General features: G+C 37.2%; 1 protein-coding gene across 4 annotated transcripts in view; it reads left to right on the plus strand.

Moving 5' to 3' along the window:
• The window catches only part of LOC150079651 (medium-chain acyl-CoA ligase ACSF2, mitochondrial-like), a 180,548-nt gene that overhangs the window by 39,331 nt on the left and 114,229 nt on the right, over positions 1–26,988 (plus strand). For 2 of the 4 annotated variants that reach the window (XM_090383698.1, XM_090383699.1), the window contains exons 2-3: positions 18,832–19,018; positions 24,378–24,506. In XM_090383698.1, coding sequence (XP_090239824.1) covers positions 18,832–19,018; positions 24,378–24,506 — 316 coding nt within the window. Of the gene's footprint in view, positions 1–18,831; positions 19,019–24,377; positions 24,507–26,988 lie in introns of those variants that run through there. The other 2 variants (XM_090383700.1, XM_090383701.1) reach the window with 2 other exon arrangements.

Below are 26,988 nucleotides of genomic sequence, written 5' to 3' on the forward strand. Positions count from 1 at the left end.
ATCTCTTCGACTTTCTTGTTACTTAAGTTGACGACCTTGTAGGTAATGATTTCCATTCAACTTTAAACAGAAAGCAAAAACAGGCATTTTGGGACTGCTGCCAGGAATTGTTTCGAAATTAAGCAACAAGGTAATTTTATCGCTGATAATGGTGTGAATTCAAATCTAACAGAAGGAAATAAGTAAAGTAATTTGAGACAGTGTGGAGTGAATTTTGTCCATTTAAAGGAATGCCGAAGTTCGAGGGTCTTGCATCACAGAATTGCAGGGACATTGGAAAATGCGATCCCTGAAAAATTGTGATGCGGATTTGTACAGAACTCGGATCACACACACACAACACTTAATGTGTTTAACCCTTAAAGACTGCAGTCTTCTGGGTCACTAAATATTAATTTGCCATGCATCTTGTTGAATTTTACACCAAGGCAACTGCGGCTATGATGCACCATAAGAATCGTATTTTATGGTCGGTTTGCCTTTTTTGCTGAATGAATAAACGAGTTTTCAAGAGTAAAACACCCATATAAGGTCGGGGGGGAGGAAGGTTCGAGTCCCGTATAGTTTATACGGGACTCGAAATCGGCCCTTTTCTACTTTGTGTGGGAAGTTGAAACTCGTAGCCAGTGTGCTAGCCGCGAGTATATTGATTTGCGAATCCACAAATGCCGTTTCTTTGACTTTGCGCTAACGCAGCTGAAGCCATGAGGCATCAATGAATTGTTCTAGTGAACTGCTTGTAATCGTTAGTTATTTTTCGTTTTTACGGGATGAAATGTCGTTGTTTCCGAGAGAACAAACCATGCAACCATCTCTCGAGACTCGCTAACTTTAAATGGAACTGGAACCTAGACCTTTTCTACATTGGAAGAACAGGAACCGGAACCACCGTGTTAGTCAAGAGAAAGAGAGGGAGCGCAAATCCATCAAGTTCCTTCTCAAGTATTCGTACCACTGCTGAAAGAAATACATACTGTATAATTTATTATTTTTAAATCATAAAATATATTTTCTATCTGCGAGAAAGCATTGTTTAAAGTTGTTATAAAGTCGTTCTGTTCCAGATAATTTTTATCTTATTACAGTCGATATCGTATAGCCTTTTCTCTTCAGCCTTGTCATCATGTTCTCTTCAACTATGGCGTAATCATTGAACCGATGTACAAATTTTCCGTCGTCTACTTCTACGAAATCGAATAGGATGATGTATCGCAATTTTTTGGAAGCATTGAACTTTGAAATTAGAAATTATACTGGGTTATCACAAACCCTATAGCCACATAGATGTTTGCCTGCGATTAAATGATTGAATGACGAAAGACAGGGGGGGGGGGGAACAAAAAGGGCAGTTTATAATGCAGGAAAGTTCATTCAAGTATGTGTGTCGTAATAAGGAATTCTGCTGCATACATTTGCAGTCATTAATACAAAAATATGAAATCTGAATTATCGGAAAGGTCGCAACAAACAAATAAAAAGGTTTTGCATATACGAAGACTGTTCAAAAAGTAGTATAGACATGGCTGTCAAAACAATAAGCTTTATTTACTAGTATTCAGATTTTTTTTTTTTTTTTTTTTTTTTGGCTGGTGCAGCATAAGCCTCAGGCTTCCTTGCACCATATGGCTAATAATAATAATATTTAACGGTTACGGTCCCTCATGATAATCTCAGGCTACCTGTTCAACTTGTTCCCAAACATATTGGAATCGCCTGATACCATCAGCAGCCCGGTTTGGTTGAGGAGTGAAGAGGCAGTGATTTACTAAGCAGTATGTCTTAATAATATAATAAATGTCACACTAGTATCACACGGAATATTAACTCAACTGACGAAGTGTATTATGTTCGTGAATTGCGTGTATCCTCTGGTCAATTTGGTTGTTTTGCTGGACGAAAAACTCGAGTTTCCGTCGAGGGGGAGGGAACCTTGCAATCTCCGCCTGGGATCTACTAACTCAGTCATAGAGTGAAAAACAAAGCCGATAAAAGGTTCTCGCGTCATTGTTGGGGTTCGAACCCGGGTCTTTAACACGTGGTGTGGAAAGGAGGGTGACGATGCTACCGCGCAGTATATATTATACTGTCTGCGGTGTTGTTCTCAGAGTGGCTTCATATTGTGGAACAAATGAAACCTCGAATAGGCTCTGGCACTGGCTATCGCCGAAGAGGTGAGCTGTTTCTGATCACCGATTGACGAACGGCTAGCACATGATTCATATTGTTACTGGAGTCCAACAGGGTTCAGTGTTGGGTCCATTGTTGTCTTCTGTATTTATCAATGATATTGATGATAGTATCTCAGGCTTAATGTCCAGGTTTGCAGACGATACGAAGGTCGGCAGGGTTGTTAATGACAGTACACTGGACAAATGTAAAGTACTGCATATAGGAAGCAGTAATCCCAGAGTAACGTATCAACTGTGTAGTACCACACTACACTGACAGTAGTAGAGAATGAAAAGGACCTGGTGGTAATTGTGTAGGCAGATATGAAGTTTTTTGAGCAATGCAGACGGTGTGCAAAAGTAGCCCATGGTGTCTTGTTAATTATATACAGAAATTTTTCTAGCAGGGATAAGGAGGTGATTATCCCCTTCTATAAGGCAATGCTCAGGCCACACCTTGAGTACTTGAGTATACAGGTCTATAGGCCTCATTTTAAGAAGAATGTAGAGCTGCTGGAACGACTACAGAGAAGAGCAACAAGATTATTGAATGGAACAAAGGATTCTTACGAAGAAAGGCTTAAGTTTTGCAAATTACAGCGTCTGAAGACAAAGCACCTGCGAGGTGATCTGATTGAGGTGTATAAAGCCTTGAATGGTTTGCGTATGCTCATGGGATCCTTTCTCTTGCTCAGAATAATCGCCTGAGAGAGCATAAATTCAAATTGAGGCAGGACAGTTGTATGATAGATGTGTGGAAGTTTGCCTTTAGCCAACAGTGGTTGATTGCTGGAACAAACTTCCATCTGTCGTTGTAGTTGATAGCTTAAATAGATTCAAGGCAGAACTAGACAAACATTTGGAACGAGTGGATGGGTGAAATGAGAAGGTTTTTTTTTTTTTTTTTTGGCTGATACTTTGTTGCATCATGTTCATCATCACCAAGCTTGCTTTCTTGCATCATGTGCCTTTACTAATGCTAATGCCAGTTGCAACACTTTTAGGCCATCTTTATTTGTAAATTTACTATATAAAAAGCATATACAGGAAACTACAAATTCCACATTACGTCAATTAATTCCGGGTATTGACACAATTAACTTTATATATGTATATTTACATGGGATTAACATAACTTATATAGTTACATCGATTTTCTTTAGCTGAAGCACTGGATATTATGTCGTTGTTTTTATTGGATTTATAGCATCGGCGACTAAGGCCATGTTGCTCCGTCTATATTGTCTGTAAATTACGTGTGTTCTGGGATCGATTTTCTGTTTTCAAGACGAAAAACTCGAGTTTCTGCTAGAAAAACAATGCTGCCCTCGCATGAGAACGACTAACTCAGCCACGTTGTGAAAAAGACACATAAAAATTCCTCCCATCATTGACTGGATTCGACTGAGGTCTTTTCCACCCGGTGTAGAGAGGACGGCGATCCTAACAACTGTGCCACCCACGAGAGCACTAGATATACGTGTGCTGCCATGCGCTAAATGGAGGAATGAATGGACAATGTGGCGAATGCACAGAAAAGGAACGTTCTCAGTTTATGCATAAAAGTCGTTGCTTCTGTTCTTTTTTTTTTTTTTTTAAACATAAATTATTACTGTTTGGCTAATGCCCCTGAAATGTAACACACTGCATATATCAACTAACAACTTTTTTTTTTTTTTTTATCTATGAGCAATCCTCTTGCTTCATAAACATTGCTTTCCATCATGCACTTGCCATTTCTTTATCCAGCAAACAACTTTCTTATTCACATACTCTAATGAAACTGCTACACATCTATGCTGTCTCCATTTCTACTCCTATAGGTGCGGATTGGGCTAGGTGGGTGATGAACGATGATTGCCACCTGTCCAATAGCAAAACTGGCCCATCAACTAATAGTCTAGCACAATTAGTAGAATCGCCGCCGTCCCCACATCGAGTGGAAAAGATCTGAGTTCAAATCCTGTCAATGATGCAAGAAATTTTTATGGGTGTTTTTCACAGTGTGGCTGAGTTAGTTGATTTCAGGCGAGGGTAGCATGGGTTTTTCTCCCTGAAACTTGGGTTTTCGTCCAGCAAACAGCAATTTACCACAGAATACACACAATTTACAGACATACTATATACAGCACAGTATGGTCTACGTCGCTGATGCGCCTAAAACCCCAACAACAGCGGAAGTGCTGATCCCATATAAAATTCGTGCAAAAAAAAAAATGTTTTTCGCGTATTTTTTTACAATACCTGATGCAAGTTATTTAATGCTTACATTCCGCTTTACTTTATATACACCATAAAATGCACAACAGTTGCGCCTGTTTTACACCCATATACTTGTATATAGGTGAAAACGGGTGCAACAGTTACACCCATATACTTGTATGGCATTAGCATTAGCATTAGCATTAGTAGAGGCATTTGATGCAAGAAAGCAAGCTTATGCAGCATCAGCCAAAAAAAAAAAAAAAAAACCCCACTTCCACTTCACCCCTCTGTTCGTTCAAAATACCTGTCCAGCTGAGCCTTAAACTTATTTAGGCTATCAACCTCCACCACAAGGGATGGAAGTCTGTTCCACCAACCAACCACCCGCTGGCTAAAGGCAAATTTCCGCACGTCTATCCTACATCTGTCTTTCCTCAATTTGAATTTATGCCCTCTCAGGTGATTTTTCTGAGCTAGAGGAAGAATCCCATCAGCATTGAGCATGCTTAAACCATTCAAGGCTTTATACACCTCTATCAGATCACCTCGCTGGTGCCTAGTCTCCAGACACTGTAATTTGCAAAACTTAAGCCTTTCTTCGTAAGAGCACCCCTTTGTTCCATTCACTAATCTTGTTGCCCTTCTCTGTACTCGTTCCAGCAGCTCTACATCCTTCTTGAAATGAGGTCTCCAGACCTGTATACAGTACTCTAGGTGTGGCCTGACCATCGCCTTATACAATGGAATAATCACCTCCCTATCCCTGCTGGAAAAATTCCTGTATATCATTGACAATACTCCATGAGCTACTCTTGCCGCCCATCTGCACTGCTCAGAGAACTTCATATCTGCCTGCACAACCACCCCCAAGTCCCTTTCATTCTCTACCACTGTCAGTGTAGTACCACAGAGTTGATACGTTGCTCTGGGGTTGCTGTTTCCCATGTGTAGTACTTTACATTTATCAATGTTAAACTTCATTTGCCACCTCTCAGCCCATCTGCTCAACCTTTCCAGATCCTGTTGCAGCAGCATAGTGTCAGTAGTGTCCTTGACAACCCTGCCAACCTTTGTATCGTCTGCAAACTTGGACATTAAGCCCGATATACCATCATCAATATCATTTATAAATACAGAAAACAATAATGGACCCAAAACTGAGCCCTGAGGGACTCCACTAATAACATCAGTCCACGATGAGCAGTGTCCATTGATTACCACTCTCTGTCTTCTCCCCGTCAACCACCCCTTTATCCATAGCAGCAATTTGCCTCCAATGTCACACTGCTCCAATTTGTGTAGCAGTCTTCCATGTGCAACAGTATCAAAAGCCTTTCTAAGATCCAAGTATATAATATCAAAGTTATTCCCTGCATCCAGTTCTTTTGTGACTGCATCATAGTATCCAATCAAGTTGGTCAGGCAAGACTTCCCCTTAACAAAACCATGCTGTGTCTGAGCTATAACTGAAGGCTTGTCTAAATGATCCTGCAGTGCTTCTTTAACCAGTGCCTCCATTAATTTTCCTGGAACAGAAGTTAAATGGCATCCAGGGCTGCGTTAATGCTACGGCCAAACTGGCCATGGCCAGAGTCCTCATTTTCAGTGTAAATATTTTCTAAAGTAGTGATAAAAATTTCTAATAATAATAATAATAAACTAAGAAAATGTGTAATATAAAAGCATACTTAATCTTAACTTGTTAAGTACGTTTTTTTTAAAAGTGCCTTGAATACAATGAGAAATCCTACTAAGAGTGGTGTGTATTCTTTTGACTTGAAACGCTGGAAGAGAGAAGAGATAAAACCGACTTACTCCTTCTTAACCAGTTGTTAAATGGTACCCTGAATTGCCCTCATCTCGTCTCACAAATAAATTTCGATGCACCGACAAGAGCTTTAAGAAACCATCTTATGCGAGAACAAATTATGGATACTACAACTTCTATAACAGGACTGCAAGATCAATCAACAAAGCAAATCTGGAGATATTTGACACCCCTGGACACTTCAAGAGGCAACTGAAATTGCTAACCTCACCAGTTACCTGAACCTTAAATTGACCCTTCTTGTAAGTTCTAAAACTCTGATTGTGTAATTGTGTGTGCAGAAATACCAGTGCTCTACCTTACTCCTACCTGTTCACTTAATTAAATAGGACGGATCAGTCTTATTTTTATTTACTTAGTTTTGTTTTTATCTGTAGATTTCAATTTCCTGTTATTTTTATGTACATTTACTTTTCGCTTTACTTTGCAAATGTATACTCGAAGCTTCTGCTTTGAAGCTGTGTAATAATGCTTTGTAGCTGCACCCTCAGGCACGTTTGATTGCTGTTAACAATAATAATAATATATTTTAAGTGTTTCAGTTTTATTCTTAAACCTTTTTATTGTACAATAAATAAGTTAGAAGTATCTATTAAAATTGTTTTCATTATTACTTTATTTTTCAAATCAAAAAACATAAAACATTTTTGACGTCTTATTTTACATTTTTATCAAGGAATTGTTATTCACAATATAAATATAAAAACCTATGTAGACCTCAAATTTATATATGGCCGGGGGCTGTTTCATCCTTAATCTGGCCCTGATGACATCAATACTTAATAGGAAGTCAGAGCAGGAGACAAACTTGATGAGCTAAAATCTTCTACAGAAGCTACTGTTGTTGGGGGTTATGGAATACAGTAGTTCTATATTAAACTTTTTAGACACCCGTGAAAGTCAATTTCCCGGTGTCACTCTTAGAAGGCGGTACTATGATAGATAGAATGGTGAAAGATGTACTGGAAGGGACGTGGAAATAATTTTCAAGAGGAATTTAAAGTTTGCCTTAGTTCTTTGTCTACTGAAGTTGAAGTCTTTCCAAAGTGGATAAAAAGGCTGTTTCTAGAATAAAGTTAAATATAATCTGGTTTAGCGCAAAAATAAACGCGAGTAGTATGACATGAAGCGTTGCCAGTACAACGCTCCATGTCATACTACGGGCCATCCCCGACGTGCTGCCACAATGTAGGTAACGCATTATTGTAGGTCCGCCTAAATGTTCACAAAATTTAGGCGAACCTTAGCATTCATGGTTTTGTCCCAAAATACTAATGGTCTCGGGCCAAAGCATGAAAAACAACCCCACACCATCAGGCTGCTGCCTCCTCCAAAGTTCATTTTCGGATTACAGTCCGGCAGATGGCTTTCTCCATTCATTTGCATCACTCCATTCATCCACATTAGTTTTTACAAATATAACATTATAAATTAATACATATAACTTCACAGGAGATAAGAAAGTCATATAACGTAACTCGGAGATAATATTCGATACCGAAATACATCTATATAGTGTTATAACTGCATTGGGATATAAGTTTAGGATTATTATATTTTGTATTGGAATTTTATTTGAAATTGAATAGAAATCATGACTCAGAGCAGAGCAGCAAAACAAAAGGCTCAAACTAATGGAAGTGCTGTGGCTCAGGGGAGAACTGAGGGGAGCGGTTGTCCTCTGAATCACAGCCTTTTGAAATGCACTGCTTGTTTGATTTTTGTGGATCAATCAGGAACGGGACATGATATTGCCAAGGGGAATGGCTTTTTGTGTGCGCGATGTAAGAAGTGTGAGGAAATCAGGCGCCAACTCAGCATTGTTATGGGCTTATATGAGAGCTTGAAGGACAGGGTGGATGCCCTCGAAGGATTTAAATTGAGGGGACCACAAGCTCTCAGCTGCCCACATCAATGCTACAGCTTGCACTTGAACATCACACGACACAGCGGCAACCCCCAAGGCAGAATGCGCTGGTCCCAAAAGAACTAGTGTTTTCAGGGAAACGGAGAACATATTGTACAAAAAAGATAGGTGGAACAGGACCAGGCTATGTCTGCCAGGGACAAAGGTTGACGTTGTAGAGTAGATATCATCTTTTAAGGGCACAAAGTGTGATATTTTTGTATACGTTAGCACTAATTATATTAAGCATAGGAGACCAGCAGAACTACTTAGGCCAACCGGGCTAGCCTGGTGGGTAAAGTGCCTGCCTGGCAACCCAAGGGTCGCGGGTTCGATTCCCGCCTCGGGCTTGGATCAGTGTACTGCAAAAACCTTGGGAGATGCATTATAGCCACAAAAGCCTATGCGCCAACAACTACCAAAAAAAAAAAACAAAAAAAAAAACCTACTTAATTAGTACAGGTCAATGCTGAAAAAAAGCCGTGAGTTAGGGTTGAATTTCAAAGTGTCTGCAATTCTGCCCACACACGATAGGAAGGAATATATGATAAGAGCCTTGTCGATCAATTTGGCCATGGAGCTTTGTCGAAGGCTCAAGCGTAGAATTTTTCTTAGCCTAGTCTGGCCTTGTTAAAAGGAGCGACTGCTTCTACAGAGATGGGATACACTTAAATAGAAAGGGTGCAAGAATATTTGCCGATGCTATCCAGGCAGTGTTAGGTGGGTCAGAAAACTGCTAGCTTGGGGGATACACGGACTAATAGATTAACAGTAGCTGCTGGCAGAGGTGAAATTGATTCTTGCACTGCTATTGAAATGAACAGCAGCCTGAAAAACAAGGTTCAAGGGATTCCAGAGACTGCTAGGAGTCATTGCGGAACAAGTAAATACATGGCCTGTGTTAGGGTAGCTAAGAATAGGAACAGGTGCATGTATACCTGTGTGTACACTAATGCTAGGAGTTTGGTAAATAAATTTGATGAATTTGAGATGTTGGTCAAACTTCAAAGGCCGATATTGTTGGGATAACAGAGACGTGGTGTCACACAGATATAAGAAATGCAGAAATGGAATTTGGGGAGTACAATGTGTACAGGAAGGATAGCCAGGAAGGAGGGGTTATGCTATTAGTTAAGAAACACCTAAAATCCAAAGAAGTACAGCCAGTCGACATGGCTGGACAGTGCAGTGTCGAGTCAGTTTGGTGTGACATAAGCTCTGGGAAAGCAAAATTGAGAGTAGGAGCGTGTTATAGTCCGAATGACTCTGTTGAGTATAATAAACAGCTGTACAAAGAAATAGTGGGCCGGTAAATCAGATTGTCTTATAATGTGGGATTTTAATTTCCCAGATATTGACTGGAATTTGAGAGTTGGTCACTCACACATTAGCAAGGCTTTTGTGGATTTATTGGATGATTGTTTTCTACAGCAGCATGTTCGGGAGGCAACTAGAGGGAGTAATATTCTTGATCTGATTATCAGTAGTGATTCTTCATGCATGAAGAATCTTCAGATAAAGGAACCACTAGGTGGCAGTGATCACAGCGTGCTGAAGTGGGATTTACTCAAAGAGGTAACTACCATCAGGGGTAAAGGGTAAGGTTTTTGCTTTAGTGAAGGCGACTACAGTGGTCTGAGACAGTATCTAAATTCTATACGGTGGGACCAACTGATGATGTTACCAACAGCGAATTCAAATTGGGTAGCATTCAAAGAATTAATCTTGGAAGCTACTAGGCTTTTCGTACCAACTAAGAAATACTGTTCAAGGTTGGTTCAAACAACAATGGACCCAACAATGAACCCTGAGGGACTCCACTAATGTAAAGAAATCGACTCCAGATTACTGAACATGGTCATTTAAGATTCCTAAGTGACTTTAAACCAGACATTGAGAAACTGATATTATATCATCAAGCTCATCCCTTGCATTAAAAATTTACAGAAAAATGAACTTGTTACTAAATGTAGTTCTAAGACTTTTGTTAAATGATTGTCACTAGTTCAGTAATTTCAATATGTTAAATTAAATAAAATAAAACTTTTATTGGATTTGAAATAAATGTGCAATTAATCATTGCTGTTTTGAGTTATATTTTTTTATTATCTATCTCATTGAATCGTGCAGTCTGCAACTCTGAAAAATATTTTTATAAGTTAGCACTGGGGAACATTGGGGATGCATTTATGGAACCAAAGGTGCGATGACTCAATAAAGTTTGGGAACCACTGATCTACACAGTTTGGATTTCATATATACGGCTTACTCAAGGGTTGGCCCATTTTTTTGATGAATTTGAGGTGTTCGTCTAAACATCAAAGGCAGATATTGTTGGGATATCAGAAACGCGATGTCACACAAATATAAAGAATGCAGAAATGGAATTTGGGGAGTATAATGTGTACAGGAAGGATAGGAAAGGAGGAGGGGTTATGCTATTAGTTAAGAAATACAAAATCCAAGGAAGTACAGCTAGTCAACATGGCTGGACAGTGCAGTGTCGAGTCAGTTTCGTGTAATACAAATGTATAACCACTGGGAAATCAAAATTGAGAGTAGGAGTGTGTTATAGAACTAATGACTCTGATGAGTATAATAAACAACTGTATTAGAAGATGAAATGCACAAGGCATAATTTCTTATAGGTTTAGGTAATTAACTATATAATATCGGTGTAGATACACCATAGTTTACCCTTAAATTTGAACTACGTATGTCGTGTCAAAGGCATCGTTTTAATTGTATCTCATATTGTGGGTGCCTTCACAACGAGATAGCTGGTATTACACTACTTCAAATAAATAACGCTTATCTAGTAGAGAAGATTACTGTTATTTATTTTCAGTGGATACCACCACCCAGACGATCGTTTCGAAGCTAGTTGGCTTCATCATCAGTGAGTGGGCACCACCACTACCACTGGTTCTTCTCCTCCGTACATTACTAGACGATTTCACGTGCATTAACAACGAGAATTGCTCATGCATATCAACAGAAATGTTTTTATTTTTTTATTTTTTCGTTCTGGAGACTGCTGCCTCCACACCCCCGCTAACATAAAGAGAACCCGATACTAACAACTCATACATACAATTACTGCGAAAAACAACCTCATCAGTCCTCGCATGCCAGTACACTTAATCAAACACACTGAAAACATCTATTCCGAAGATATCAAATTCACACTCATACAACATTCAGTTACTGTTTTGCATCCATCCTTTTGCAAACGGAATAGCAACAACACACGATAACCGAGGGCACCAGAGCAGCACGACGACAACTAAATAACAGCATGATAATTTGACATTTCCCGCTGAAATTAGAAGCGAATTTGCATCCAATCAAACAATCAGGGGCGCAAAATGAGATAAATTACTCATTTCCAATAATCAGCCAATCACAGAACTTTACCGGACAATCACTCCGTTCTTCGGCCACGCTCGCAATGGAGATACCCATGTTCTGGAGTTCAGCCAGAATAATATACAGCGTATGATACTATTTTTAGCAAGGCAATGTATAGCGTTCACGGGATCTTCAAAATATTTATATGAAAATGACAGTGGTAACTTTCTGAAACAATTGCTAAATTTGATTCAGTTATGGCAGACATATTCAGAAATATGAATCGAAAGATATTGTGTATTATTTGGGTGATCAAATACAAAATGAAATTATTGGAATAATTTCACAAAGTATTAGAGATAAAATACTAGAGAAGCTAGTAATTTCTAGTATTTTGTTTTGATTTTACTGTAATCACTGAGGATGAAAATAAAAATATGGATTCAAGGAATCAAGTTAAATCCATAGCCTTAAATATAACATCTTATAATTTTCTTTGTTCAGTTATAATTTGGCATGACATTTTAAATAAAATTAATCCGATAAGTAAAATGCTCAAAAAAAAAAAGGATTTTGATATATATATATATATAAGCTCTTGAATGTCTACAAAATATCACGGAATATTTCAAAGAAAATAGAACAGAGGAAGCAGTCCGAAAAATTCTCGATTCGGCTAATGATATGACTACTATCATTGCCATTGAAGCTTCGTTTCTAGAAGCAAGCACTGTAAGGAAAAGATTGAAAAAAACGTCATTTTGATTAAATAATCGAAGTAGAGATGAAGCTATTCAGGATCTGCAACAAAATTTCAAAATTAATTTTTTTTCTTTCATATTATAGACACAACAATTTTCTCATTAACTGAAAGGTTTGCAAATATGAAAGAACATGTAGAAATATTTAAACTGTTTTATAATATTTCTGAATTTAAAAATGGTCAGATGACGATTTATTAAATCATTGCAAATATTTACATAAGTGACATTGAATCCGAAATTGATGGTTTAGCATTATCTGAAGAACCTAGAATACTTCAAATTTATATTAAATTCTATACGGTGAGACCAACTAATGATGTTACCAACAGCAAATTCAAAATGGGAAGCATTCAAAGAACTTATCTTGGAAGCTACTAGGCTTTTCATACCAACTAAGAAATACTGTTCAAGGTTGGTTCAAACAACAATGGACCCAACCCTGAGAGACTCCACTAATGTTATTGGTGGAGTTCCTCAGGGTTCAGTGTTGGGTCCATTGTTGTTTTCTGTATTTATAAATGATATTGATGATGGTATATCAAGCTTAATGTCCAAGTTTGCAGACGATACAAAGGTTGGCAGGGTTGTTAAGGACACTACTGATGCTAGGCTGCTGCAACAGGATCTGGAAAGGTTGAGCAGATGAGCTGAGAGGTGGCAAATGAAGTTTAACATTGACAAATGTAAAGTATTACATATGGGAAACAGTAACCCCAGAGCAACGTATCAACTCTGTGGTACTACACTGACAGTGGTAGAGAATGAAAAGGACCTGGGGGTAATTGAGCAGGCAGATATGAAGTTTTCTAAGCAGTGCAGACGGTCTACAAGAGTAGCTCATAGTGTCTTGTCAGTGATATACAGGAATTTTTCTAGCGGGGATAAGGAGGTGATTATCCCCTTGTATAAGGCAATGGTCAGGCCACACCTTGAGTACTGTATACAGGTCTGGAGGAATCATTTTAAGAAGGATGTAGAGCTGTTGGAACGAGTACAGAGAAGGGCAACAAGATTAGTGAATGGTACAAAGGGTTGCTCTTACGAAGAAAGGCTTAAGTTTTGCAAATTACAGTGTCTGGAGACTAGGCACCAGCGAGGTGATCTGATAGAGGTGTATAAAGCCTTGAATGGTTTGAGCATGCTCAATGTTGATGGTATTCTTCCTCTTGCTCAGAATAATCACCTGAGAGGGCATAAATTCAAATTGAGGAAAGACAGATGGAGGCTAGATGTGTGGAAATTTCCCTTTAGCCAGTGGGTAGTTGGTTGGTGGAACAGACTTCCATCCCTTGTTGTGGAAGTTGATAGCCCAAATAAATTTAAGGCTCAGCTGGACAGGTATTTCAAACGAACGGAGGAGTGAAATGGGGGTGGATTTTTTTTTTTTGTCTGATGCTGCATAAGCTTGCTTTCTTGCATCATATGCCTCTACTAATGCTAAAAAGGTTTAGGCTTAAATGGATGTCAGATGAACTAATGAGACATGTGGCAGAGAAGAAAAATGAGTGGGATACATATAAATTAATGGGTGAAATGGAAGCCTACGATAGATATAAGCTAGTCTGTAACCAAGTCACAAAGAAGGTTAGGCACACAAAGGCACATTACGAGAAATCTTTGGCAAAGGATGCCAAGAAAAACAGCAAAGAGTTCTTTACTTATGTAAACTCTAGAAGGAAGGGGATGAATAATCACAATGCCCCACTGGATATCGATGGTTCAACTGTTGATGACCCTGCTCAGGTAGCTAACAAACTAAATGAGTATTTTGCATCTACATTCACACACGAGGAGTTATTCAGGGAGGGGATTGCCAGAGATGAATTTAACTCTGGCAGTGAGCTAGATGATTTTGTAATAACCAAGAGCAAAGTGGAGGAAAAATTGTTGAAGATGAACATAAGAAAAGAACCTGGGGTGGATGGGATCTATCCAGTTATGTTAAAGGAGGCAGCAAAGTATGTAAGCAAACCCTTAGCCATAATTATGAGAGCTTCCTTGAATTCAGGGGAGGTACCCATGGACTGGAGATGTGCAAATGTGACCCCAGTTCACAAAGGAGGATCAAAGGGTGACACAAGTAATTACAGACCTGTTAGTTTCACTTCTGTTCCAGGGAAATCAATGGAGACACTGGTTAAAGAAGCACTGCAGGATTATTTAGACAAGACTTCAGTTATAACTCGGACACAGCATGGTTTTGTTAGGGGGGAAGTCTCATCTGACCAATTTGTTTGGATACTGTGATGTGGTCACAAAGGAACTGGATGCAGGGAATAACTTTGATATCATATATTTGGATCTTAGAAAGGCTTTTGATACTGTTGCACATGGAAGATTGCTGCACAAATTGAAGCAGTGTGGCGCTGGAGGCAAATTGCTGCTATGGATAAAGGGTGGTTGAGTGAGAGAAGACAGAGTGGTAATCAGTGGACTGCTCTTTGTAGACTAACGTTATTAGTGGAGTCCCACAGGGTTCAGTGTTGGGTCCATTGTTGTTTTCTGTATTTATTAATGATATTGATGATGGTACATCAGGCTTAATGTCCAAGTTTGCAGACGATACGTATGTTGTCAGGGATGTTGATGACACTATGACAGTACACTGCTGCAACAGGATTTAGAAAAGTTGAGCAAATGGTGTGAGAGGTGGCAACTGAAGTTTAACGTTGACAAATGTAAAGTACTGCATATGGGAAGCAGTAACCCCAGAATAATGTATCGTGTAGTACTACACTTACAGTGGTAGAGAATGAAAAGGACCTGGGGACAATTGTGCAGGCAGATACGAAGTTTTCTGGGCAGTACAGATGGTCTACAAGAGTAGTTCATGGTGTCTTGTCAATGATATATAGGAATTTTTCTTGCAGGGATAAGGAGGTGATTATCCCCTTGTACAAGGCAGTGGTCAGGCCACACCTTGAGTATTGTATACAGGTCTAGAGGCCTCATATTAGGAAGGATGTAGAGCTGCTGGAGTGAGTGCAGAGAAGGGCAACAAGATTATTGAACAGAACAAGGAGTTGCTCTTACAAAGAAAGGCCTAGGTTTTGCAGATTACAGTGTTTGGAGACTAGGCACCTGCAAAGTGATCTGATTGAGGTATATGGTTTGAGCATGCTGAATGCTCATGGGATTCTTCCCCTTGCTCGGAATAATTGCCTGAGAGGGCATAAATTCAAATTGAGGAAAGACAGTTGTAGGATAGATGTGTGGAAGTTTGCCTTTAGCCAGCGTGTGGTTGAATTGCTGGAACAAACTTCCATCTATCATTGTAGAAGTTGATAACTTAAATAGATTCAAGGCAGATCTAGACAAACATTTGGAGCAAGTGGATGGGTGAAATTAGAAAATTTCTTTTTTTCTTTTTTCTTTTTTTTTTTTTTTTTTGGCTGATGCTACATATACTTGCTTTCTTGCATCATGTGCCTTTTACTAATGCTAAATTTAACAATCTTTGTGTCCTTGCTACAATTATGGGCTGTTCTTCTGATTTGGCACCCAAACAGGAAGGTCGCCCAACTAGAGTCCATTCACAGTTTTATTTGTCTGCCTCTATGGTATGGAAGCACCATACATTGTATTCCTTTGTAGAAAATTGCATCATCATCACTAACTTTTCTTTCTTTCTTCTCCTATCTATATCAGCAAGTTTCCACTGACTTTTCAAATCTCAACCAAACAATGGTACTAGAGTAGCAAAGGCTTTTAACAGTCTTCCAAAGAAAACCACCGATCCGATCATCTTCATTTATTTTCCTTTCTTCTGTTTCTGTATAAATAGAAATATTTGTTCAAGAAACTCCCTAATTGTGTAAATGGGAAGTTTAAACTTGTCAATTCTCAACTGATCCATGCTCCCAAAATAGCATAGGCGTCAACAACTTTTATAGTAACATCTTATTTAATTTCCTTTCATCCTGGTTTCTTGCCAATAATTTTATTCTTGCTTCTCAACACTCAACCAATCCATGTTAATGAAACAGCATAGGCTTTGACAGTCTTCGAAAAAAATACTTCCTGATCATCTTCATTTATATTTCTTCTTCTAGTTTCTGTATCACTGAATATGTATCTAGTTTTCCAATATCCTCAACAATCCATGCTGCTAGAATATTGTAGGTAGCAAAATCCTCCAAAAAAAGTGACCTTCATTAATTTCTTTCTGTGGTTTCTGTGTTAATAAGTTCCTTCTGGCTTCCCAATCTGTGCTAATAGAAAAACAAAGGCTTCAACCCAACAACCCATTTTTTTTACATCTGGTTTCCATGCTAATGTCCTCTTGAGTAGCACAGTGGCTAGGTTAACTGTCCTACCATCCCTTGTATAAAAGAACTTGGTTGGAATTCCACCAAGATGGGGGAAAATATTTTCTGGGAGGATGCATGGTTCTTCCCCTGGGGAAGAACAATAACTCTAGACTTATAAACTCATAACAGGTTTTATAAGTCTAGAGCCATTGTTCTTCTCACAGCCTTCCAAACAAAATCACCAATCATCTTCACTTATTTTCCTTTCTTCTGTTTCTGTTTAAATAGGAATCTTTGTTGAAGAAACTTCCTACAGTATTTGTGTAAATTTTGTAAGTTTACACAAATAGGTCTAGTTTATAAGTCTAGTTATACAGGTAGGCCCCTACCAAATATATAAAATTTGAAAACAGGCTAGTTAATACTGAAAGAAAGGGTATGTGTACCATAAGCTATAAAAAAAAGGGAAGCCTCAAGAAAATTACTAAAATTATTATAGTTAATTTTCATAAAAGGATACATTGAATGATATTGTTGGGCTAGCACCATTCAATACATCCAAATAATAATAGCAAAAGCTGCCTTTGTTTTTGATTGCTACCTGCTAGTAATAGGACCTAATAATATGCCAATGGGCCTGATTTAGAAAGATGTAATAAAAAAAATGTAATAATTAATCAAGTTTAGGAGCATACTGGCAGAATAACAGCTAGCCCAACAGACTGAACAAATATATGCAAAAAATTATATACATGAAATAAGAGGGGGGAAACTAACAGAAGGTAAGAAACATAGGCTCAAAAAGGCAAGATGAAAGAAGAAATAGGATAGAAATAGTACCTCAATCTTCCTTGAATACACTAAAAAATTCATGGTGTGTAAAAATTTAGAATATGTTAGCATACAAACATAAAGAGAAGACCAAAGCATACAGCAATGATATTCAGACATACCAGGAGCATGACTGTCCAACCCATGAGGTATGATCCTAGTAAATACCAAGACCATTTAGTGCTGTTAATTAAGTAAATTTTTACCTCTTCACAGTGAAGGTGTTTTCCTGATTCCTGTTATTAATGTTAACTTTCACTTAACCAAAGAAAGCCATGCTTTTAAAATATGACCATCCAGAATATTTAATACTCAGTCACAGAAGACACTAATATGAAAAAGTTCATTTTTACAGTTTACTATAATAAAGGGGAGGCACCTATTCTTTCCCCCATTGTGTAACACTTTCCCCAATTGTTCTACCTCTATCTGGACTACTTGTTGAAAGCAAACTTCAGAATTGATGTAGCAGGCTAGCAAACCCACAAAAAAAATGGATGATATCTGCCAAAATCACAGCCTAATAGAACACCACACGTCCTCCAAACAATAGTACAGATTCCCAACAAGGGATTTACATACGTACCTGTCTTTGTTCAATTTTACTTTGTTCATGTATGTCCTCCATGCCCAACTCAATTATGTAAAACTTTTATGTTAATAATATTAGTTCCAAATATTGTAAATTTGTCTAAATATTTAATTGTAATTATCCCACCAAGGCTAATTGAGAGAGAAAGACAGACAGTGACATGTGGTATAGTAATTTAATGTTTATTTGTTATGTTTAATGCTTCCTGTTAAAAGTTATTTGTCCTGATGTATACAGTGAATTTGTATTTCTAATAGCACTAGCCAACACGCTTTTTACTTCTAGCACAAGCCAACACGATTTTTAACCAATTTTTACATAGAATTTCAAAAATCACCATGATAGTTTCAAACCCTAGGGGCTCGCATCTGGTGAGTATCGGCTTGGCACACCCAGGGTCCTGAGCTGGATATCATCATTCTTCTCTTTCTTGGTGATTCCTTTCTACTTCTCTCTCTCTCTCTCAGGGTAACTCGGGAATTTTTTTTTGGCTGGTGCAGCATAAGCCTCAGTCTTTCTTGCACCATATAACTAATAATAACAGTAATAATATAATATTTTTTACACTTGTATTACAAACTTGAATTATACATATATATCCCTTTATTTTAACATTAAACATTGGTGCATCTTTTGATGTAGATGTGATAGAGACTTTTTATGGTGATTTTCGGAATCAGCACATTTATTTCCTCCAGAATCACATATTTTCATTGCGGAGGTATAACAATAAATATTTTTTGTTGGCTAGTGTAATCTTTAACAATAATAAACGAGTTAAGTGGATCTACACAGAAAAACAGTAAAAAAAATATGCTTTTCTAATAATATCTCATTCATAATTTGTAGATGACTTCTCCAAAGACCTTTATAACATTAAGACATTTTTAATAATTGTGAAATATGTTCTTATCTTCACGTATTGTTTTATTACAGTCATACTTCTGCTGCTCCTGGTCGAAAATTAAAGCTAAGTTACAGTTATGGCCAAAGTCAACTTCCTTTGCTAGGGGCAACATTGGGCCACATTCTTGATGAAACAGCTCATACAGATGGAGACATGACTGCAATTATTATGTTTCATCAGGGTATTAAGAAAACATTTGGTGAACTAAAACGTGACGTAAGTTAGTTAAATTGACACATCTAAATGACAGCATGGATAAAGTGTTTCAAATAAAAAAAACTTTACTTAGCAATTGTTTGTCCTAGGGTGTGGTCCTCCAGGAAAAAACTTTGCTAGAGCTTCCCTTCCTTTATTTATTTATTATTTTTTTCTTTTTTATATGACAGTTAAGACCCAGACCCGCAGATGATCTTCCCCTCCTAATAATTTCAATGAGTATATGACATTATATAATTTATTTTTAATATGTAAGCAACTTATATTGAGAATATTAAAAACTAATCCATATTAGAAATCCAGAATCATAACTGGCTACGTTTACTCCTTTGCTCAATCAGTAATAATGTGTAGATTAATAGATTGGACAGACTTGTCTGAGATATACTTTAAAAAATCTAGGCATTAAAACACAGGATCCATATAATAGTCATTATTAATTGTGACAAACATTTCATCCAATCCAAAACTTCTAATCTTTAAGTATTGTAATATATAAGAATGAACTTTGCCTATCTTTCATATTATAAGATGATTCTATGATTGACTGAGAAAGAGCAGAAACTAAGACTTATGTAAATGTTTAAAATGTATTTTTATTGGGAAACTTATGAGCAAAGGTAAAGAAAGACTATGAAAACTCTTTTGGTAACTTTCCCACTACATGCTCAGTAACCTGTGTGTGTGCATGCATGCTTAGTTAGCCCTCTATGGATAAGCAAGCTGTTTTCTCTCTATGCTCTTGGTAAATGAAGAACATATGCACACAGTCAGCTGCACTATCTGCTACCAGCTAGAGAAAAATACAAATGGTGTTCTACACATTCATAAGTCTTTAGCGTAAAATTAACATAGACTGCTGTAACAAAAATAACATCATGAGCCACTGTTTGAGTGACAGGTTGGAGTAACATATGATAATCCGAGATGGGTATAATAGACAGGATTTCACTTTTTAAAAAAAGTGCCACAATAGCATATTTCGGCATATATATATATATATATATATAGAGAGAGAGAGAGAGAGAGAGAGAGAGAGAGAGATGAAAAATAATTGATCAGATAGTTAATCTTTTCATGTCAAAGGTTTAAAAAATATATTTTACACCAGGAATGGCCTATCTGTGGCACACGTTGCATTTGTGGAATCCTCCCTTCCCCTGCCTGGGGATGGCGTTTTAAAGGGAACAGGGTTTGAGTACCCAGTTCAGATTGCCAAATGGTGTGTTGGCAGCAAAGCTGCAGTATGTCTTCGTCAGGAATGGTTGGGTCCATGTAGTGTCAAATCCAGTAGGAAGGTCAAACTGCCCATCCCGTTCTGGGGGTGGGATATGTTAGCTGGCAGTGGGGAACCCACCAGGCGAGGGGGGGGGAGAGAGACATACATTTACTTCATTCATAATCCGCATTCTCACTCTACTTGCATTCTACTTTTATACTTTTTTCTTATAGTTTGTAAAAAGTTTTTTTTTTTTTCCCTGTTAGGTTATATATATTTTTTCCCCCCTCACTCATTCATCTCTTTCTCACACACACCAGGGAGGATGCAATGGTGTGTAATGTAATTTTAAATACTAATGCTTAATAATTAAGCTAAATAAGAAAGAATATAAAAGATTAAAACTAGGGTTAATGTGTACTTAACTGTAACATTTATGGTTTGTATTCTTTTTCTCACACTCTTACACTCTCATTCATTCTTCTGGCTTTCATTTCATTTGTTTGACCCTTGCTTTCTGCACTGTGCTCTCTGGGCACCTCAGCTTACTGTTATTCTTCAGTTGTGGTGCAGGCCTAGCCGCAAGTTTTTTTGCCAGCCAGGGGAGAATGCAGTGATAGTGTTTGTGTTGTTAGTATATATATATATAAAGTAGTATAAGTTATTATTAACTTTGTATTCTTTCAGCCAATTACATTTGCTCTTCCACTCATTCCCATTCACCATAACACTCATTCCCTCTCATGCTGGGTCACTCTTTCGTTTACTAAAACTGACATTTATTCCCTTTTACCATAATTCCTAATTCACTCTTTCACTCAGTGACCAGCCTATTCATTGTCTTTCATTCTACATTACATCCCCTTGCTACCAGCTTACTGATATTTTTCAGCTAATCCGCTTCCCTGGCTGCCTGTACATCTCCCTTTCCACATGGTTAGTTATTTGGTGTGGAGCCCCAGGTACTGGATTGATCTAGATACCTGGGGGGTACCTAGATCAATCCGGTTTTGTCATGTCAGGGTGCAGAATACTGCTGTCCTGACAGTTTTTAAGTCATCGTCTGGGCGTGGTGGGAGACGTAGACAATTTTAACTATTGATTATTGTTTAATTGCTTGGGGGTTGAATTACCATTCTTTGGATAGTTCTGTGCATTTTGAATACTTTCTGTGTGACGGTTGTAAAGGGTTTATAATTTTCCTCTTCTATAATGAATGGATATTCTCCCCTGGGAAGGGGGCCAATCTGTGCTATCAGAGACAGGTCTCTGTCTCCTCCTCCCTCCCATACTTCATCTGGTCGGGCTCGTCCCCACTGACCTCTTTGGGGATGCCTATTCTATCATCCCCATCCTTCTATCTGTTTTCCCCAGTCTCCAGTCTTCCCCCCACTCTAACTAAACCGACCGAGTATGACCCTAATAATGCCACCAAATTCTAATCAATGTCTAAAAGAGTCAACCACTTTCTTGTAAACCTCTTTTTTGCCTTTCCAAATTCTAGTGTTCACCCTTTTCATATATATATATGAAAAGGGTGAAAACCAAGACCTATATATATACATATATATATAGTGGCAAGACCTATATATATATATATATATATAGGTCTTGCCACTGAAATCCTCGGAAAATAGGTGGCAGGGCCAGCCAGAGTACTTAAATAATCTACTGGGTGCCTGACTTGCCTCCTTGTGGCAAAGTGTGGGCAATGGTGGGTCCCAACAGCTAAATGGTCAGAGAAACAACAGAACATAACGCTACACAACAAACCACTCCCCATGCGCTTTTTAAATCTCTGGCCTCCTGAGTTCTGTGTCACTTACAAAGTTACAATGTGGAGATGGGGAGAACTCCAGGTGCCATCAGACAACTAACACACTTTACACTTGCAACTGTGGAATGCCTTCCAATTTGAAAAAAATAATACAATAAAAGTTTATACAATTTATTGGAAAAATTAGAAATGAAGATAAACAGTTTTTAAATTACACTTTTATTGTCAGAAATTATGACCCGGACTTCAGTATGAGAGTAATAGGTGGTTCATCTTAGCATCTGTTAGCATTAGTTTGGTGCAGGCAGATGGGGGTGCTAGTGAGCTCCCCATTATGGTATTGATTTTGCAAGAATGAACTTTATTGTTAACTTATATGAAATATATTTTATGAACTGAAAATTATTTTCATTTTGTTTTCTTTCAGGCACTTAACATAAAATTTATTGATGTAATTAGAAAAAAATATTAGGTGGTGCTGTGTGTGGATCAGTTGGAGGAATGCTGATTTTTTTATGATTCTGACCTTAAAGTTTTTGAATAGGTCTTTTAGTGTTTTTTTTGTAGAAAAGTGGTATCTGAATTTTTATAGGTAGTCATAATTTTTAATAAGTGATTAAAAGTTACTACTAAAGTCAATAATTATTTTCATATTGTTGAAAGTACTCTTGCTGTTAAAAATAAGGAACAACACAAGTTGAGTATCACAAAAATTTTAAAAAATCTGTTTGCTGAAAACACTTTTAAACTGTGTGCCTGTTGGCGTATTAAATTCTGTAGGTGCATTAGTATACTCATGCAACTAATTCCAGATAGTTACAAATGTGATGCCTCACTCCTGTTGCCTTGCACATCTGGGTGGGGAGAGCAAATGGAGTTAGACACAATATAACTGAAGCTATAATTTATTTTTAATATATGACAATCATTATTATAATCAATTATAAAAACCTCTTACTTTTATATAAAAAGTATAATTGTATGGATAATAAATTTATATTATAATTTAATTATATTTATGAAAACAATGGTGCATGTCGGTATTTGGCTATAAGCATCAAAATTTCTAATTATGCTTGTGCTACTATACTATAATCAATGAGTTAATGTGCCTAAAAAGATGAAAATAACATCCATTTTAGGAAATGAAACTAAAAAAAAATACTATTTATGCATGAGTGCAAATGCTAGTTTCAAATTATTTTCTGCTTTAACTTAAAAATAAGAATTTCAAAGAATAACTTGTGCTGTTCCTTGATGTTAAAAATTAGGAATAGCACGAGTTAAGCATCACAAAACATTTGAAAAAATCTATAATTTTGAAGTCCTTATTCATAATGTTCTAGAGTTAAACCGATAAAGATACTGTATAATGTCTAGCATATGTTGGTATGTCTGTTAAAATACGGTAAACCCTCGCTAATCCAGTTACAGTTAATCCAGATGGCTGATAATCCGGATTGAAATATGAAAAATTCTCTTCACAGTTAAATACTTTGAAAGATGCGGGATTTAGGAAGACAGATGAGCCACTCCATACATAATATTGTCTTGCATGTTGTTCAGTATCATTGTTGACTCTGAGTCTGAGGGATGTTATTGCTTATATCGCTTCATTTGTGTACTTCTTTATATGTATATATGTACATAAGTTAACATATTTTATATAATTATGGGTTCTAAAGAATTGAAAAGTGGAATGAAAAGTAAACATGTTACTTTAACTATCATTAACAAGCTCAAAGTGATAGAACAACTTGAAAATGGTGTTCCTGGAAAAAAAATTGCTGAAGAATTTGGTATTGGCCAATAGACTGTCAAATATTAAAAAACAAAAAGATTCTATAAATGTTTTCTTTAAAATTCAATGTGGGAAATGATAAAAGCAGTGTATCAAATAGACAGACATTAAAAAAGCCAAAAGAAGTGTTCCTTGAAGAAGCTGTATTTAAGTGGTATTCATAGCAACGATCAAGTGGTGGTGGCATGCAGTGCCAGCGCCACCTGATAAATGTATAAAAAGACAATACATATACCCATCTGTCAATGGATAAATGTACTGTCTTTTTATAGTTTTTAAATAAAGGCTCTACAACGATATTTTTTTATTTAGTTTCATCAACACTACCTATATTTTATTTATAAAATTTTCCATTTATTTGTGTTCTAAGTTTTTTATTCTTTTAAAGCTATCTTGTGCTTTACTAATCCAGATTATCGCTTAATCGGGATTACCTCCCCCCCCCCAATTATTCTGGATTAGTGAGAGTTTACTGTACTTTTTTTTTGTTATTTCTCCTTTTTGAACTCTCATTAGCTTACTTATTTCATATTACAATAGTTTCACAGATGAATTATTTCAGGTGGAGAAACTGGCAGCTGGATTTTTGGCATTAGGACTAAAACCTGGAAATAAAGTGGGCATTTGGAGCCCTAACTGTTATGAATGGATAGTAGTTCAGTTTGCAACAGCAAAACTAGGAATGATTCTGGTAAGTCATCACAGGATTTTTTTTTTTTTTTTAAAGATCTTTTAGCAGCAATAAAATTGCTTCCATTCCCAACAGCTAATTCTTGGTTCCACTTCTTTTCTGAAATGAAATAATTTCATAGGACATTTATTTTAAAGACATTTCTGGGACATTTATTTGATAGTGCAGTAGCTGTGAGTGTACCAAGGAGCTGACTTTTCAGTCCATGTTTATCTTTTGTGCCTGGATACACTGAGTCCTGGGTACACCACTGATCATAGTATATAAAATTATTTTATATAATGATTTCAATATAAATTATATAAATCATTATATTCACTAGTTTTATACTTTATTTTATATATATATATATATATATATATATATATATGTATGTATATTTTTTTTCATTAGAAAAGAAAAAAAACAGCATCTTGAAATAAAAATTTATAAATAAATATGAATTTTTTATTGGTTTCTGTGATTGGTGGAATGTTTGCAAAAAAGTCACCTTATATTTTAATTTTAACAGTTTAAAAGTGTGATATAACTATTAAAATTTATACCATTTATTGTTTTTTAACTTATATTTAAGTGTCTTGGGATCAGATTGATCCCATGTGATTTTTAGTTCTTTTGCATTCTTCAGCCACTCTGATCTCCCATTTATAACTCATAATGCCATTCAAGAAAAATGTTTGCTTTGATTTATTTATTAATAATTCAGGGTTATCTCTGTAAATCCCTTCATTTCTTTTGTATCATTATTAGAGCTGTATTCACAGCTTCTTTGGAGAATAGTGTGTGTGTGTGTGCGTGCGTGCGTGCGTGTGTGTGTGTGCGTGCACACGCAACTTAAAAATAATGGAATGAGTAAAATGGCAGAAATTATAAAACTGTTGAGAAACATTAAACACTTACTAGATTGTGCAAAGTAGTAGAAACCAAGTATTGTTTGAACATATATGTTAAAAAAATGGTATTTTGACTGATACCAAGGAATAAACATGGTATAAGCAGTGATAATTGAGAACTGAACAACAGAAAACACCATAGAACATATATACAGGGTGTGTCAAAAATATTGGCAGGAATGTGAATCGCATAGTAACCCATAACCGGAAACGTCACTGTAAGTCGGTACACTGCACTGTTCATCAGTTCGCGAGAGGGAAAATTTCTAGTTTACTCATTCAAGCAGTAGTTGCTGCACAAAGAGCATGCATCAATATACGAACTGTGAGCTGGCAGACATGTACCTAGTATATGGATTAGCAGAGGGCCCAAACGGTGTGTACCCCATGCAGCACATCGCTTCGCAATAAATGTGTGGGCAGGTATGGTCGGTGACTGCTTAGTCGGCCCATACCTGTTACCATCCCACATGAACTCCACTAAATATCGGATCTTTCTTGAACAAGTTTTACCAGGGTTACTTGACGATGTTCCAGCAAATGTGAGACGCAACATTTGGTTTCAACATGACGGGGCGCCTGCCCATTATGGAAGGTGTGTCCGTGACCATTTGAACAGGCGTTTTGGGCATCGATGGATTGGTCGTGGTGGACCCATTGCCTGGCCCCCATGCTCACTTGATTTATCGAGCCTTGATTTCTTTCTGTGGGGGCCCTCAAATCTATCGTGTATGACTCGTCTGTGGAGACGGAAATTGATCTCGTGGCGAAACTTGTCTGCGCTGCTACTGTCAAAGAAACTCCAGGTGTGTTCGACCGTGTCCGCCAATCCATGCTGTGTCGGTGTCACGCATGCATCACGTCTCATGGTGGAACCTTTGAGCATCCGTTGTAACATCATGAAATGCATCCATCTCGTACTCCATTGTTAATATTATGTCAAATAAATGTTTGCCACTAATTACTGTCTTGTGTCATTTCTGCTTCTTGTGCCTCTGCTACTACTTTCCCGTGACGTTTCTGGTTATGGGTTCTTATGCAATTCACATTCCTTTAGATGATACCTACCTCCCCCAAACATTTTTACCAATATTTTTGAGACACCCTGTATAAATTTAGCATTAGTAGTGGCAGACAATGCAAGGAAGCAAACTTATACAATCAACTAAAAAAAAATAATTCCTGTATCACCTGTCTATTCTGAAATAATTTGTCTAATTCTTTCTTAAATTTATTCAAACTACCTACTTCCACGACACAAGATCGAAATTTGTTTCAACAATCAACTACCCTCTGGCTGAAAGCAAATTTCTGCATGTATATCCAGCAATCATCCTTCCTCAATTTAAATTTATGCCACCTTATACATATTATACATATTACAAATGTTTATGGCATCCTCATAAATGTTTATGAGGATGCCATAAACATTTAGCTTACTCAATCCTAAACTTGCACCTTCACAATGGTGGGACTGTTAGTAATCCTGAGTATAACCTCCATGTTGAAGCACACAGTAGGTGACCACCCAGGTGTGAACAAATGTAAGAAGTGGTCGAGGTGTGGCACCCACACCACATGGAGGAATG

This window comes from Mastigoproctus giganteus, chromosome 10 (assembly GCF_048544385.1).
Source record: "Mastigoproctus giganteus isolate SK-2022 chromosome 10, ASM4854438v1, whole genome shotgun sequence".
In the NCBI taxonomy this organism is placed as follows: Eukaryota; Metazoa; Arthropoda; class Arachnida; order Uropygi; family Thelyphonidae; genus Mastigoproctus; species Mastigoproctus giganteus.